At 37.1% G+C, this 17,999-nt stretch overlaps 1 protein-coding gene across 1 annotated transcript in view; it reads left to right on the top strand.

Annotated features, from left to right (window-relative positions):
• Nucleotides 1-17,999, top strand: part of LOC112509733 (E2F-associated phosphoprotein) — a 19,185-nt gene continuing 1,186 nt past the window's right edge. The window contains exons 1-4 of the mRNA XM_025114851.1: nucleotides 1-109; nucleotides 218-333; nucleotides 3,822-3,915; nucleotides 16,690-16,855. Of these exons, the coding sequence (XP_024970619.1) occupies nucleotides 3,822-3,915; nucleotides 16,690-16,855 (260 nt within the window). The 5' untranslated portion in view covers nucleotides 1-109; nucleotides 218-333. The remainder of the gene's footprint in view (nucleotides 110-217; nucleotides 334-3,821; nucleotides 3,916-16,689; nucleotides 16,856-17,999) is intronic.

Consider the following 17,999-nt stretch of genomic DNA (forward strand, 5'->3'; position numbering starts at 1 on the left):
GAATCAGAACCTCTCGAACAAGCTCTCGAGTCTCGACAATCCCATTCTGCCCCTGTCACAAGTATAGTTGCTTTCTCGACCGTCACCCTTGCTCACCGCCATCGTTTCGGTAAGTTGAAGTTAGATAATTCTAGGGTTTAGAATTACTTTCATAAAGTTCATCTTTTAATCGAATGATAATCATTGATATTTGATGTTTCTGTTGTATGATTGGTAGATTCCAATTTTCCATCCTCCAATCTTCCATAACGCATTACACAACTAAATTGGATTTGGGAACTTTGACATCAAGAATTCAGATTCCACATTTGCAGATCATCAAGAACTTTGCTGGTATTGTTTAATTACTCGGCAGTCTTTACAGGAATCGATGATTATTGAGTTACCTGTTAAGGGTTGATGAAACTTGAAAGGGTTAACTATTTAATTACTTGGTGGTCCTCAAAGAAATACATGATCTTTGAGTTAATTGTTGACAGTTTAATTACTTGGCAGACATCAACTCTTTTCTTGAAATTGTTAGGATAACTGACACTTCATTTAACATCACTAGGGTATTTGACAACTGCTTTGCTAGTGTTTGCAAATTGTTTCGGTTATTTAACAACTATGGATAACTGGATAAGTTTTTAACGAATAGAAAAGCAATTATTGATTCATCGGAGCCAACTAATGTTGATAATCCTAAACAAAGTCAGCTTGGAAATCAACTTAGCAGATCCTCCCTCAGATTCTGGAATGCAGATTAGTATTTTGTTCTATTAAAGAGGACCACCCTAGACAATTTTCTTGGCTCTCCCTTGGATGTTGATTTCGAAAAAGTAGAGGATGCCATCCATGTTTCGAACAATGGTACTATCCCTTCCTGATTCTGAAAAGACTTTCATTATTGAAACAAACACATCGGGGACCGGTGTGGGAGCAGTGTTGATTCAGGGAAAACACCCAACTAGCGTTCTTCAACAGGGTGTTGGGGCCTAAACACCTTCAAGTAGCTACTTACGAAAATGAATTTCTGGCAATAGAAGCGGCCATTCAAAGATGGAGAGGTTCCTCATTGGGGAGGCTGTTTGTCATCAAGACGAATCATCAGGCCCTAAAACACATTTTAGGACAGAAATAGTGCAATCCTACGCTTCAAAGGTGGCTGAATAAGCTATTAGGTTGTGGACTGTGATTTTGGTGAGTACCAACAGTGCTAGCATGAAATTACAGCTTCTTCTGGCCTGTTGCAGCCTATTGATTCTTCAGAGAGGTTGTGGACTGTGATTTTCATGGATTTTGTTGATGGTTTATCAAAATCAGGAGGGTACACTACCATTCTTGTTGTGGTTGATAAATTAAGCAACTTTGGTCACTTCTTACAATTGAAACATCCGTATACTGCCTCTTCTGTTTTTCAACTCTTCATGGAACAAATTTCCAAATTATATGGGATGTCCAGCATGATTATATCTGATCGAGACCTGATGTTTTTGAGCAACTTCTGGAAGGAACTCTTCCAAGCCCATAAGACAGTCCTGGCCTACTCAACTGCTTACCACCCACAATCAGATAGTTTTGAATCGATGCCTTGAAAATTATCTGAGATGTTTTACCTTGGAAGCTCCTACTTTGTGGGATAAATGGCTCACATTGGCCCGTTCATTGGTACAATACATCTCATCATTCAAGTTTAAGAATGTCCCTGAATGAAGCCCTTTTCGGCAAAAGTTTTAAGTTCAATCATTATCTCCCAAAAAATTCGAGTAATCAAGCGGTGATTCGACGCTTTAGGATAGGGATTTTACTATCAAGCTGCTCAAGGGTACTTGGCTAAAGCTCAACAAGATGAAGGTACAGGCTGACAAGCATCGGAGTGAAAGAATACTGGCCATTAGGGATTGGGTTTACTTGAAACTATAGTCTACAGGCAACATTCGGTGAATGGGAGGGCTTTTCACAAAGCTGTGTGCTAAATATTATGGTCCATTTGAAGTAATACAGAGGATAGGTGCAGTAGGTTATAAGTTGAACCTTCCACCTGATTCGAGGATCCATAATGTGTTCTATGTATCCTTGCTTAAAAATGGAATAGGTCATGACGCTACCTCAGTGCTTTACCTCCGGTGATTGAGAAACAGGTGAAAATGTTCACCTTCCTTTGAGGAATCTAGACAAGCGGATGGTGAAAAAAATAAACAGGCAAGCATCAGAAGCATTAGTTCATTGGACCAACTCTGAACCTGAGGATAGTACGTGGGAAGACTTCGATGAGTTGCAAAAAAGGTTCTCGAAATTTGACATCTGGGCTCACTAACATCCTTGAGGTCAAGGATAGTTTGATGCGAAGGGTATTGATACCATGTTGTTTTAGTCCAAATATTACAATAATCTTTTCTTATTTCCTATAAGTTGGACCGCTCTTTCAGGTTGGGATTTGTCCCTTGAAACATTCGGTTAGAGCTTTCTTTTTGTTTGGGGATCTAAGGCCCCGCTTGTCTAATGTATGGGGATCCTTTTTACCTTCTATGAACGAATAGCAATGGCACAAGAGGTGTTCTCCATGTGAATTGAATAGCTAAATTGAAGTGTTAGCTAACACCTTACCTTTATCTCAAGAGATGGAGAGACCGTTTCCGAGAAGACCTTGGCTTGCGATCTTTATTCAGATATGTCTTAATGGGTCTTACATATGAAGAAGTTCTCTCACAACCAAAGCAACCTCACCATTTACAAGCTTCTTATGTCTATAAAGATCATCTTTGGCTATGAGTTGAGTCTAAGGAAGAACTAATAAGACTGCCAAATCTTGCACATGGCACATACATTAATTGCATAACGATATATGTTGAATAGTTAATTTGAGTAATGCTAATTGCAAATCTGCAACTAATGTGCAGTTCTTGTGCTAGGAATTTTATGTGAGAATTAGTCTTGGGAACCGAATTAAAAGGTGACCTCCAGGAACTGTAAGAAGGTGCATACTAAGAGGATTGCTCACTATGGATCCAAATTAATATCTGAATGCATAGGAGTTCGATGTTTCACTAATGTGCATTGGTCATGTACGTAATGTCTAGGATACTACCACTTCTCACCATCATGCTGTAATGGCCTCTTCTTTCACTTCATCCCCTTTACCCCACAGCAACAACATTGGTATATGGGGATGTGATGACATGTAGCAGCAACTCGTGTCAGTGGTCGGTGATAGTTTTTTGTTAGGTGGTATGGATGTGCCTATAATTAGTGTACTTAGATTAGTACACAAGCGTTCAAGAAGCTGGATCTTTACCTTCTGGAGATTTGATATGGGTTAGTTTTTTGCTCTCGCCACTTTTTTTTTTTTTGGGGGGGGGGGGGGAGAAGGAATCATGGTCATTAAATTTTGGTTGGTTATATACTTTCTTTATTCCCTTAATATTTGTGGGCCAATTTAGAGACTATACTTTCTTGTCTTAAATTAATTTTAGGTTGCTTTTGAAGTACATATTATTCCTCTATATGTGATGCTAAACACTTAGGTGTGTATCCTACGAGATCTAGGGTTTGAGGAGTGATTCCAATTCTCTATTAGTTTTCTTTTATGATGGTGAATATGTGGTGCAAGAATGGCCGTTCATTAATGACACTTTGTTTCTGCTCCTTGTCCATGTAATTATTGTAAGTCCTATTTTAATGGTATCATACAACAAGGCAACAATATCATATTGCTTTTATTTCTCATAGTTGTACATCTATCAAAATGTACACACTTGTAAGGTTTGGGGATTTTAGCGAAGTATGTTTCTTATATATATGATCGTTGACATGGTATATTAAACTCTGCTTCTTTGCAGATGTCTCAATGGAAGGATGATGCACTTATAAGCGAATCTTTCATTGGGGAAGAAAAAGACGATAATCAAGATAAAGATGTCGAGGAAACTGTAGGTAAGTTTTATCCACATATTTGGATGGGGTCTACCCATATTTGTTGGAATCTTATGGTTTCTATGGCTATCTTAGACTTGCATAAATCAAACCAAATCGAACATTCATTCACCTTTTTTTGGTTGAGTAATGGTGTAGGTTTTAAACATTGTTCATATTGCGAACAGTCTTCAACTTTAACTTTGCAACCAAGTGATTCTCAAATCAATATTATGTTTTCATGTTTCACTCCTCATATAATACTATAAGTTTTTAAGCATTAACAAAAGTACTTTTTTGTACATTTTGATGCAAGAGCATCTGATTGTCCAAAACAATTAGTTGGTGCAAAAGTGGCCCATGAAGATTCTCATGTTTATGTGTCATGCTCACCTTGAGGCTGATGTAGATTCTCAAGTTATACTTGGATGTAGAACACTCGAGGGAAGAACATAATTTTTTGGCTGCCTAATGCTAATGGAATCAAATTTAGCCATTATAAATCCAAGTTGAAGCCTATGAATTCTTTTGATTGACACATTTATCGAGTCTTTATCATGATCAATTCCATTAATGCTTCTTTATGTTTCTTTTAGTTGCTCTCTGACTTTTGACCTTTGTTTAGCCTTTTGATCTTTCAAGATTTAAGTGTTGCTTTAATTTTCCAGTCCCATATAACGGTTCCCAAGTTTCCTAGAAGCACACCTCTTTTTTTGAATAAACATTAGCTTGTGGAACACAAGAGGAGTCGATTCTAGTTCACTGATAGTATGGTCTTGTTGCTTTATCACTAATAGTATTCAACTTTTGCCATTTCATTGATCTTGGTGGTGTTTAATTACTTTGTCTCCAGATCAATCAGATTGTTAGTATAATTCGCATCAACTTGGTATGAGCACCCACATGTTGTCCTTAGTTTGTGTTCTCGCCATTCACCACCTCTTTTTCTTTTCATCCAAATCTTATGGCAATTCCTCGCAACATGACGGTGGGATAAGCTAAAAATCTTGTGCTTAATAGACAAATTGAGAAGTCTAGAGACATAATAATCTCATGACTCAACAACTTGCAAGGCTACTTGACGAACAAGCATGAAGGTTCAATCGAAAACATCAAGATGATTTTCAATCTGCTAATGATAGTGATTCTACCAACCCAATTAATGTCAATTCAGATGTTTCATGTCGCGTCTTCATGACATACGAGGATTATAGATGACCTTTGAGATGTCAAAGCGGAACCTCTAGAGGGTTCCATGGATGGTCAAATCTGGATGACGTTATTGAGTAGCTAAATAATATTGAGAATCTTTCGATGCCAAGGTGTATTTTGGTGAAAAAACTACAAAGTTGTTTTGAAGCTTAAGAAATATGTTTTTGTTATCGTGGGAGAACATGAAATCCAGACGAGAATGAAGTGGCAAGTCTAAAATCAGGTCTTGGAGAAAACCCAAGAAGTTGCTCAAGGGGAGGCTCTTACCAGCTTCATACAAGCAAGCTCTTTATGTCAAGATGACTGACTTGAAGCAATCTGAACATTGATGATTATATCCTTGAAATTCAACAACTTATGTTGCGTGGAGTTCAAGAAAAACAAGAACAAACCATTGCTGGTTCATTGATGGATTAAACCATGATGTTGCCGTGAAGTTTGAATTCCATTGTTATTGGTCATTTGAAGAGGTATGCAAGTTTGCTTCTTAGATCAAGAAATGTGCTAAGAATAAGAAGACAAAAATTTCAACTCCCAAGTTATTTACAAAGGATAAATCTTAAAAATTCCATTCTACAAGCTAGAAAGTTCTCCAAAAGGTAGAAGCTCAATAAAGCAAGACAAAGATAAAAATGTATTGCTTTAGATACACATCTTAGATATCTAGGTTTTTACCTTCTTGGCCTCCTTTGTGTAGTTTCCTAATATAGGACTCTTTTGTATTGATGTTTGTATCCTCTCCTATTGTGAATAAGAAAATACAATTCCTAGAATATTATCATGGTATAAGAGCCTTGATGGAACCTTAACTGTGGCCGTTGCCGGAACCCACCGGAACCCTAGCCGCCATCGTCGTCGGAACTCGTCAAAACCCTAGCCGCCGCCCTCCTCGTCTAGATCTGCCGTCGACACCTCGATCCCTGTCTAGATCTGCACTGTTAGTGCCTTTCTCCTCCAAAGCCGCTTCCTCCTTAAAACTGCTGCCAATGCCGCCTCCTTCCTCTAGATCTTCTAGATTCCCTCTTCACTTTGTTCTTGTTGTTTGTCCCTTGTTTCCCTTGTCAAGAACCGTGATTCATTATTGTGAGGGAACTAATTACAACCTTTTTATACAATCAAGTCCAACAATGTCACCTACGGACAAAACTCAACAACCAACGTCACCGTTAAAGATTTCATTATTGTGACTTCACCGTTCTTGGTATAATTATTTTTGTTGCTATGTTAAAGATTTCGGTTAAACTCAATTCTACAAATTGGACTCAATAGAGTATGTTTGTTCAACCGGTCTTGAAAGTTTGGACAAGGACTATTATCTAAGCCAAGACCCTCCAAATCCTAAATCTGGGAAGGGAAGCTCAACGATAGTGATAATTGAATGGCCATATGGAATGCAATGGAACCAGAAGTCCTAAGCATTGCTCGAGAGGAGCAGCTAACAAAGATGATGTGATGATGTTCATTTCGGGATTGTCCACCAAATATTCCGGTGCTCATTCTCTACTATTGAGTCACTCATTATCTCAATTATTGGCATCCACATATCATCTCTGATATCAATATCATATCTGCAACACCTCGCTTAGAAACCCCAAGTTACCAATTTCAAAATCTCCAATTAAAAAAAAACATTGATTAACCTCAAAATACAGGATATTAATTTTCTAGAAAACTTCAAAATGTCCGTTCTATGTTGGTGATAAATACCAATCAAAACACAATTCCAAACCGGACATAACGGATTCTTACTTACAACCCGAATTAAGTAGCAAAATAAACGGGACATACATATAACCAGTAATAAAACTAATTACAAGCTACAATTACTACATCTTTAAGTAACGGTAATAAAACTACCATATACCAAAAGTAAGTTCGTAGTCTTCAAAGTCCCTCGATAAACCTCAAGTCAAACAACGGGTTCTTTCCCTTTATCCGTCTTCTTTCCTGAGAGGGTTGACACTTAAAAAAGGTAAGCAAACGCTTAGTGAGTTAGATAGTTAATTGTTACATATTGTTTTATATATATATATATTTTTTTTATATGAATGTTTCTGGTCTTGAATTGAGTCACATGGTCTTGATTTGGCTTTGATTTTGTCCCTTGAGTCTATTCCATATTATAATCTCGTTACATCAGTTTGCTTTCCGGATTCGGACTCGTTGTTTTGTTCCTTGGATTGTACGCCATAGTACGGGTACCACTTCGTGTGGCATGCCGGAAGTTGATGGCGAAGTCAACATCTCGGGTTGGATCGGGTGAGACATTCTGCGGTTGTGGATACTCATTGCTCAAAAAGGAGGAAGAGCAATGAGTAGGGAACCTTGGTACACACCCGGTAGAGGAAGGCGGGCAATGCGAGGTTTCCCGTGATGTACGATTCTGACTCGGACTTTGGCATGAGCCCGAAAGGTGAAGGACGGGGTGATGCACTGTCCTTGTTATGTTTATCGATTCGATTATTTGGTTATTGATCTTGTTTCCTTGTTGTATTGAGCATCAATGGTATGGTATGTTATAGTGGGTTGAATATGGAATTCTATGATCTTAGCATCTGGTACGTATTTATTCACCTTGCACGAGAAATGTACTCCGGTAGCTCTCCATCCCAGTCATTTGGGAGTGCTACATTAGCTTTTGCAACCTCTAGTAGTAGAACTGGTGGAAGGGAATGAAGTTACGGGGCTATTTTACCGAGTTCCTTCGAGAGAGTTGTGGTAGCTCGCAAGGCTCATAACCTTGAGGTATACTTTTCTGTATACTTTCCCCGGTTTCGCTGCTACCGCGGGCTTTACGCAATCGATCGGATTATATAGATATCCCTTCAACACAACATAGGTCATCGAAAGGATCTCGACAAAATAGCCCCGTAACTTCGGGAGAAGGGGTGCCTCCTCACATAGGGGGTAATCTCGTAGTTCCTACGGGGTGGAGATGATGGGGTCGGTCATGGAATCAACTTGATTCGGGACCACTATTCGAAATCTTAGTGGATATAGGAAAAAGATCCAATGTTTTTACTTTCTTGGCCTCCTTTGTGTAGTTCTCTAATATAGGACTCTTTTGTATATAAATGTTTGTATACTCTCCTATTGTGAATAAGAAAATACAATCCCCAAAATATTATCAACACCTAAGAAGAAATGCTCCAAATGCGAGGTTGGGGACACTTTCAAACTGAATGTCCGTACAGGCGAGTCATGACTTTGAGAGTGATTGACGTGGTTACTGTCATAGAGGAAGGGGAAGATGGGATGGCCATCTATGACGAAGAGCCTACTTTGAAGAGAGAATCAAACCCAATAAAGAAGAGCTTTTGGTTATATGGAGAGTGCTCCAAACAGAACATATATTCCATTCAAGGTGCACAATTAAGGGGATGGTGTGCAGCCTTATTATCGATAGTGGTAATTGTACAAATGTTGCATCCATAAGTCGTATCAACAAAATCAACATTTCTACTTCATGTCACTAGAATCCATACAAGCTTTAGTGGCTAAATCAGAACCGACGTAAAGGAACTGTTATACCCTCGACAATGTGGTCAAGTAAGTCTAAAAGGATAGGCTGGGTTGAAAAAGCCAAACAGGTCATATAATGTTGGCTGTAGGAGAATTGTACAAGTAGTCGCTGCAGTGGTACAAGTAGGCTCAGCATGTTAGTGAAGTTGGTTGATAGTTTTTACCTAGTATAAATAAGGAGTCATTGTGTGTAATGAGGGTCTTGATTATTTAGGTCCAATGGGAGAGAACTCGGCCTCTCGAAAGCCGAGAATATTCTGTAATCAATCGTTATCTTTTGTGTTAACTGATTCCTTAGATTCAATAGCAATTTCGTATTTGATTGATACATTTTTTATTAATTGGTATTAGAGCTTGAATCAATTGTTTTAGTTCTTTCCACCTTGAGGACAAGGTGTGTGTTGGCGGGCGGGTATTGTTATACCCTTGGTATGGAAGTCAACCGATCAATATTGGTAGGCGGGTAGGTGAGTTGGTGGGCTAGTATAAATAAAGTAGTTGGCTATTAGTTGAGGGCATCTGTTTTGTGAATTCAGTTGAGCGGAAACCGTTTTGGGAGAGACCCAGGCCTCTCGAAAGTCTGTGGAGATTGTAATCGTTCAGCTAGTTCAAGAAATTCAACCAATTTGGGCATTAGTGTACAGAGTAACCAATAAGCCCTACTCTCTTATTCTATTGGCAAATTTTATCAAGATCAAGCTCTTTATGATGTTATACTTATGGATGCATGCCATGTGTTACTTGGTGGACCTTGGCAATATGATAGTGATGTTCTGAATGATGGTCACCAAAACGCCTACACTTTTGTCATGAAGAATACCTTTGGTCCATTACCACCTACCCTACTCCCGAGTGTGAGCCAAGGATGGTAAAGAAGGTTGAAAAAAGTTTATTTATGATTGAAAAGTGGGTAGAGAAAACAATTAGCAAAGGTAAACATGTTTACATTTTGCTTATAGTTGAAATTAGGCCAAGTGAAGATGACACATAGCATGATGTTCATCCACTTTTAGAAGAGTCCAAAGATGTGTTCCCTTCTAACTTGCCTCCAAAGATTAACCCATCAAGGGGTATAAAACATCACATTGATCTAAATTTGGAGCACCGCTTTTTAATAAACCATCATATCATTGTGACATTGAGAAGACATGACAATTTCAATGTCAAGTCCAAGATCTCATTGACCGTGACTAGGGCTGGCAACGCATAGGGTAAGGGTTATTCCATTATCCAATCCATTCAAAATAACGGATAATGGAACAGGCAATATCCATCTCATAAACCTATTATTGATATCCTACCCTACCCGTTAAAAAACAGGTAATGGATAAATGGTAAATCTCATTTTTGAACAAATAATATTGTTAAACCTAAAACATACAAGTAAAACATAAGTTCATAAATATATACTTATTTTACATCTAATTTTTGTAGTAAACATTTTAATATTACTCTAAGTATAATCATAGTGTAATGTTCTTAAAACGATATAAAAGTTGAAAAACAACAATTTTCATTGTATTTATTTTTTCGACCTCGTCTTGTTTCTCATTTAATCATAATGAACTTTTTTACTTGATAAATATAATAACTAAATCAAATGACGCATTAATATACAACATATATGATAGCATTATAAAAAATACTATGGAGTAATATTTAACTTAATATATTTATGTATCCTAGAAGGGTACTCGTGCAATGCAGCGAAATACATCTCGATTTTAGTGTTTCGTTTTATTCTTTATCTCTGTGGATGTTATAATTCGGTTTTATATGGGTTTGAGAAAGCGATAATGTTTTTATGTTTGAATAAAATATGAATTTGAAAAAAATATATCGATATTAGTATCAAATTAACTATTTAAAAGTTCTTGTTTAATTTTTTATTATAATTTAATTTATGTTTAATAATGAAGTAATTTATTTTCGGTTTGATAATATAACCTTTTATAAAGATAATAATTAAGTATTTTGTTAGAACCCAATGCTTATCTTAATTATATTTTAGATTTTTTATATTTAAAATGAGATGTTTATCATTTGATTATGTTTATTCGCAGTTAGTTACACGGATCCAAAATGGAGCTTCAATAAGTTGTACTTGCGCACAATTTACTTGTGATCTTAAACTTTAAGTAATATGCATCAATAAATAGGTACTTGATGCATAAAAAATGGTTTTTAAGAGTTTTTTGTCAAATGCTTTATAATATAGTGTGCGTGTATATATATTAATATTTAACTTTACATAGTTATATATATGTAAATTTCATAACCGGTAATGGGTAATGAATAACGAAAAATTGTTTATCAATACCCTATCCTCAAAAATTTCGGGTAAACGGGTAACAGATAAGTGGATAAACGGATTAAAGTTTCTTTACCCATACCCTTATCCAATGGGTCGAAACTGTCGGGTAACTGGTTTACCATTACCCATTGCTAGCCCTAACCGCGACTACATACACGAAAGTACAAGTCCTTGTTATGTTTCAACCTTGTTGGTCCCTAAGAAAGATATAACCATGAAAATGTGTGTTGGCAGTTGTGCCATCAATAACATCGCAGTCAAATATTGGTATTTGATTCTGAGATGGGATGATATGCTAGATGAGATTCATGGTGCCAATTTCTTTTTTAAAATTGATCTTTTAAGTGGGTACCCCACAATTATAATGCGTGAAGGAGATGAGTGTAAAACACGTTCAAGACAAAAAGTGGTTTGTATGAATGGTAGGTGAACAAAGAGGCCAAAAAAAGAGTATTCTTTGTTATTTTTTCAAACCAGGGAATACAAGCAATTTATAGACAAACAACTATCTAAAAAGTGGAAAGATAGAGGAAATCAATCAGTGATTTTCTTTTTTCTTATTATAACAGAATATTCCCACACTTTTATAGTTGGATATAATAACTTTCTAATCTACTTTTCAAGAGTAGGTAATTCCATTTGGACTCACTAATGCTCCTAGTACTTCTGCGAGACTCATGAATGAGGTTCTTAGGCCTTTTATTGATCACTTCGTTGTTGTATACTTTGATGACATACTTGTGTATAACAAAGGCGCGGGCGGGTGAACATGCTCAATATATAAGAATAGTATTTGAACTTATAAGAAATTGGAAACTCTATTGAAAGTTGGAGAAGTGCGAGTTCTTTTTTCCAAAGGTGATCTTTCTTGGGTATATTGTATCCAAAGATGGTATTTTGGTGGATGAATCAAAGGTGGCAGCAATTAAAATGTGGCCGGTGCCTACTGATGTAATAGAGAATTAGAGGTAAGAAGTTTTCATGGTCTTGCCTCTTTCTACAAAAGGCTTGTTAAGAATTTTAGTACCATTGTTCCCCCTCTCACCAAGTGTATCAAGCAAGGTTCTTTAGGATGGACTCAATTTGCCCAAAAATCCTTTGAGAAAATCAAGGAGCGCTTGTGTAAGGCTTCTCTCTTGGCTTTCCATATCTCAACCAATTGTTTGAGGTTGGATGTGATGCAAGTTGAGTTGTAGCTTCTTCATAGGTTATTACTTCTTTGGTAGCTCAACAAATGTACTTTTTACTTGCTTGCATCCACAATATTATGCCTTGAAGAGGACTTGAACCTCTACGCTCTTTAGCATGAGAGGAGAGTTTATAAACAAATATAGATCTTGGGTATCATCGGTGGTTCGAGGTGCAAAATAAATGCCCCATAGCCTTTTTCAGCAAGAAGCTAAATTGATCAAGGAAGAATTATAGTACGCATCCCAAAGAATTCAATGCTATCGTACGTGCTCTAGATCATTGGAGTCATTACTTGAGGCCAATACACTTTGTTCTACATTCTTATCATCAAGCTTTGAGGCATATAAACGGCCAAAACAAATTTAATCCAAGACATGTAAAATGGGTAGAATTTCTCCGGTTGTTTACATTTGCTTCGAAGTATAAGGCCAGTAGTTCTAACCCTGTTGGTGATACCCTCTCAAGGGGATATGTCATGCTTACTATTCTTGGTGGTTGGGTGCTAGCTTTTTCTTTCATCAAAGATCTGTACATCGATCATCCATACTTCTCTAAAGTGATTCAGTCATGCAAAGAACAAGTTTGTGGCCCTTATCCCGTTCAAGATAGATTTATGTTAGAAAACAACAAACTTTGTGTACCTAATGGAACCATAAGTGAGCTACTAGTTAGAGCGAAGTCTATGGAGGAGGATTGGCCGGTCACTGGCATCAACAAGACTCTTGGCGTTCTGTAAGAACATATTTCTATTGGCTGTGCATGGAAAATGACTTTTATACCCTTATTAGAAGATGTGCAACGTGTCATCAAACCAAAAGCAAGTTCCATCAAGGCTTGTAGACTTCATTACCTATGCCTTCTCAACCATGTGAGGACATTTCTATGGATATCATTGTGGAAATTGTTGGGCACAAAGTTGTTTAACACGCCTATCATCTTCAAACAGATGGACGAATAGAGGTAGGGGTGTTATTTGGCTGGTTCAATCGGTTTTCGGTTTATTGGGTTTGGTATCGCTTTCGGGTTATTCAATCTGGTAATATATATTCATACTCAACAGTTTATTTGCATGAAGTAAAAGACGCCATCTACCAAAAACTAATATCTACCGTACGAAAATACATTATTTTTTCATGTAACATATATCGAGCTAAGCACATAATCTAACAAAAAACTTTATCTGCCATCAAACAAAAAACATTATATAGCAATAAAATATGTAAAATAATAATAGTATAATTCGTTTTTGGTTTATTTTTATAAAAGTATTAGTAGGATGTGTTATTTGTTTAACCAAATTACAAATTTAACCTAAAACGAACCGGATAATGTATCCTTATTCGGTTAACCAAACCATTTAACTTGAAAATCGAATAACCCGAAACCATTTAAGCCAAATCTCATTCGGTTTGGGAGGGGAGGGGGTTATTCGGTTGTGGTTACTTTTGACGCCCCTAGATAGAGGTAGCCAATTGAACACATACCACATTGCCCAGAACTATGTTATGTAAGATTTTGAAAAATTGGGATATTAAATTAGTATTTGCCGAGTTTGCATATAACCGTTCACCAACTTATGCTACATATCATCATACACCATTTGAGGTGAATTATGGGGTAAACCCTCTCATGCCTACTGATCTAGTACTCCTCTGGAAAGGTAATGAAGTCCATTTTGAGGTAGCAACTCATGCTAAAGAAATGTAGAATATTCATGAACAAGCCCAGGAGAAGATAGAGCATGCCAATGATTTGTAGAAAGAAGGGCCAAAGAAGGCTATCTTTGAACCTGAAGACCTCATGTCACTACGCTTAAGGAAGGAAAGGTTTCCTCCAAATAGGAAAATCAAGTTAATGCCGAGAGGTGATGGACCTTACAAGATGCTAGAAAGGATTGGAGATAATGCTTACAACTTCTTTATTATTAGTGTAGTGTTGTTGTTGCTTTATCACAAAACAATATCCAGTTTTTGCCTATATGATTGATCTTAATGGTGTTCAATTACTTTACTATGCATCATATTTATATTACAAGATAATGATATTAAGGATCTCCATAGCTAGATTCCCCTAGTTTGATTTTGGTCTATTATCAAGCATGCATTGTAATTGAAATTTGGAGACACCATGGAGACTTTATGGCACATTAGCTAGGTGTAGGCATAAGTGGATGATTATGGCATGTAATTATGTATGAAGATTTCATATATGATGTATGAGGATTCTTCCACTGACTTTCAGTTGACAGTGGCATCATAAGAAGAATTAAACGAAAATGCAAGGAGAATGTATTGTAAATCTATTTCACCTGAATAGTAGTTAAAAGTTAACCTATTGCCTTTTTCTTTCTTTTCTTCTCTTTATTATTTACTAGTGTTGGTGTTGTTCTTTCCCTTTCCTTTTCGCTCGCACGTTTGCACAAGCCGGAGATCTTCACTAAAACAACCGCTCTACCCTTTGGAGTAGAGGTCAGGTCTAGCTACATTCCACCTCTCTCATACCTTGGGTTTTTGTGGTTTGATTTTATACTACCTAAAGTTCGTAGCACGAGTTAATGAAGGGCCTTGGCCAACATCTTATCATGGCATTTAGACTGCTCTCAGACCTATCTTCACATGAAGAAACGGCTATATCTGGTTCTTGTCGCTAGTCTAGCAGTCTCATTATTATGATGCTTTTTTACCAATCGAGATGATGAAGCTCCTAACTTTTGAACTAATTATCGTATCAAAGTCAATTCACATTTGTACTTTCATGGCTTGATATTCCAACTCTACATTAGTGAGAAAAATCGTCATTCTTCTTAGGATACTAAGGTGGTGTTTTGTTTGTTGGAATCCAATGAAACCTGAAGGAATTGGAATGGTCAATCCCGTTCATGAGTTTGGTGCATTCTGAGTTTTAGGATGGAATTTCTTTTCCACATATGGTGGAACTTCAATTCCTTGGATTTTAGTATGATATTTCAATTTCTTCTCATCCGATCTTTTGAAAATGATTATTTTGCCCTTATATTTACTTTAATCCATTACATCCCACCACAACGGTCGTCACCACCACCACCCCCACCCCCACCACCCCCATAGTGGCCGCCATTACTGCCAGCACAGTCACCAATTTTGCCTCCCCTCCAACCACCACCATTACCAACGTTGCCTCCATCCCAACCACCGTCACCGCCGCCACCGTCATCACCACCATCATCACCGTCATTGACACCATCGCCACCAGCAATTAATATTATTATTTTATTATAATTCAGCAAACCATATAGACAAATTTCATTTTCTTTGACAAAATTTCTGCCAACCAAACGCTTGGTCGCACCTGATTAAATTTCATTTCATTTCCGACAGATTCATCTCTGTGAACCAAACATCACCTAAATTTCCATCAAACCAGACACAATGCCCAGCAATAGACTGGTGATGTAGGGACAGCGCGGGCATCCTGAACCATCTCACTTTGTAATACAACTGTTGGCATGAAGCATTGGCCGTGCCTCTGTATTGCATTATCACATATATATATACATACATACATACATGGGGTTTAGATAGTTACAACACTAGTAGGAAACATCTCTATAATATTACAATAGTAGGGAACTAGTTTCAGAATATTACACAATATTCTAACACATCCCAACAGTCTTAGCAAGAGGAGAACGGACGCTGAGAGGGGGTGGATCAGTATAACGAGAGGCATTATTGGATGTTATGAGAGTGGTGTCTGAAGCATTAGTGGGCGACTAGCATACATTCAACTCATGAAAAAGATCTGTCATGCCTAGGGGAAAATTTCCGAATGTATGCCTTTTGTTACAGAAAATAGTCAAACGGGTGCTTCTTTTGTGCTCCAAAAATGACACTCACATTCAGTGCATGTGAAACCACTTTTGAACAATTTTTAAGTTTCACATTTAGCATCTGCAATTGTTTTTAGGAATAGTTCAAAATCATCCACCATAGCATGTAACCATACCGACGTAATCCCCTTATAGATATAAGATCATATTCACTAAATGTGGAAGTCTCATTTTTTGAACATATAAGTGACCATTCACGATTTTTGTATTAGAGAACATATGACCTTCATTTCTTATTGAATGTTGGTTACAGTAAAATAGTTCTTAAGTCACTAATTTCAATGTTCAAACATTAAGCATGTTTTGTAATTTTGTCATGTGAATTAAAGAATAGCTCTTGGAATTCCATGTTAGTACTCAGGTGTAATTTTTTTTATGTATTAAGCTGATTACTTATTACTTTCTTCGTATTCTATGTGGGCTATTTATCCTCATGTTAGCCGAGTATTACTGTTCTGTGTGTTTGGTCATCTGAAAGTTTACACGCTTATGTTGATGATAATATGAACTCTATTTTCTCAATGTATTTTTATTTGAACCTTGAAGGTAATATATTTCTTCATCAATGAAACTCTTGAAAACATTCAGTAGTTGATTAAAGATGCTTTGTTATTCAAGCTGTTTTATGGCACAGAGATCTATTAGAGTCCAGGGTTATTTTGCTGATACAGTGTGTACAATCAATCAGTTTCAGATGATGACTTAATAGACTATTCTGTCAAGCCTGAGTTCTATGATCCAAATCTCGACGATAAAGACCAATTGTGGATTCAAAAGAAAAGGAAAGGTCAATATTCTGATGCTGTGCTCAGCTGTCCTGCATGTTTTACAACCCTATGCCTGGAGTGTCAAAGGTAATTTTTGATCAATTGAGTTCATGAGTAAATTATCCATTGGTAAAAATAGCATCATAAAATCATGAAAGAAACAGTGAAATTTAGCCTGTTAGGTGCTGCTCAGAAGGGGGGCAGTTATCTGTACTAATCTGGTTCCATCCTTAGAAGCAATCGTTAGGAGTCAACACTCTCAACTTTATCGGGTAAGGGGCCGTTTACCAAACGCTTACCCGGGTAACGCTTACCAAGTCACGTAACCTTATTGGATGAATATGGTAAGGATCAAGAATCTTACCTGGTAAGAGCGTAGGCAAGGACAAGAGTCTTACTCGGTAAGTGAGGGCGACGACTCTTACCACAGATAGCACTTACCGGGTACATTGTTCCATACGATACCGTTATGGTGGACGAAAATATTACCGGGTAAGTAAGTGATTGTGTTGAATCTTGTTGGTAAGCACTTACAAAGTAAGCGTTGAGTAAAAGGCCCCTAAGATTGTAGTTCATCAAAATGGTATCGTATGCAACAATTTACCCAATAAGCGTTTACCAGATAAGAGTCGTCACTCTCACTTACCAGGTAAGACTTTCCATCCTTATCATCGCTCGCTCTTACCGGGTAAGATTCTCTTACCGGGTAAGATTCTCTTACCCTTATCATGTTCATCCGATAAGGTAAATGACCCCGTAAGCTCTGACCGGGTAAGACTTTCCAACCCCAACCTCGTTTTATGTTCTCCGTTCCCCACCCAATCAATTCCTGATCGGTTTGGGGGGGAAAATCCCCGACGGGTATGGTACCTGTTGGGTACCCTGCTTAGGAAAAGATAATTGTATTTTAAAATGAAAAGAAAAAAAATGAGTTTTTAATTTTAAAAACAAATAGATAAACCTCATGTTTCAATAAACACATAATAACATAACTAAGCACTAATCATAGTTCATGACAAATTTAAAAGCATAAAATTATTAAGAAACAAATCAAGTTTATCTATTTATCTATATCTATATCTCTCTCTCTCTATATATATATATATATAGGGTTGGGTTCACGTGAGACCAGACTGTTTTCGTGAGACCCGTGAAACCACATTTTTACACTTGAAACTTCACAGCAAAAACATTGTGAAGGTTTAAAAAAGTCGAACCTTCACAGCAAAAA

Source organism: Cynara cardunculus, assembly GCF_001531365.2.
Source record: "Cynara cardunculus var. scolymus isolate 2C chromosome LG 1, CcrdV1, whole genome shotgun sequence".
Classification (NCBI taxonomy): Eukaryota; Viridiplantae; Streptophyta; class Magnoliopsida; order Asterales; family Asteraceae; genus Cynara; species Cynara cardunculus.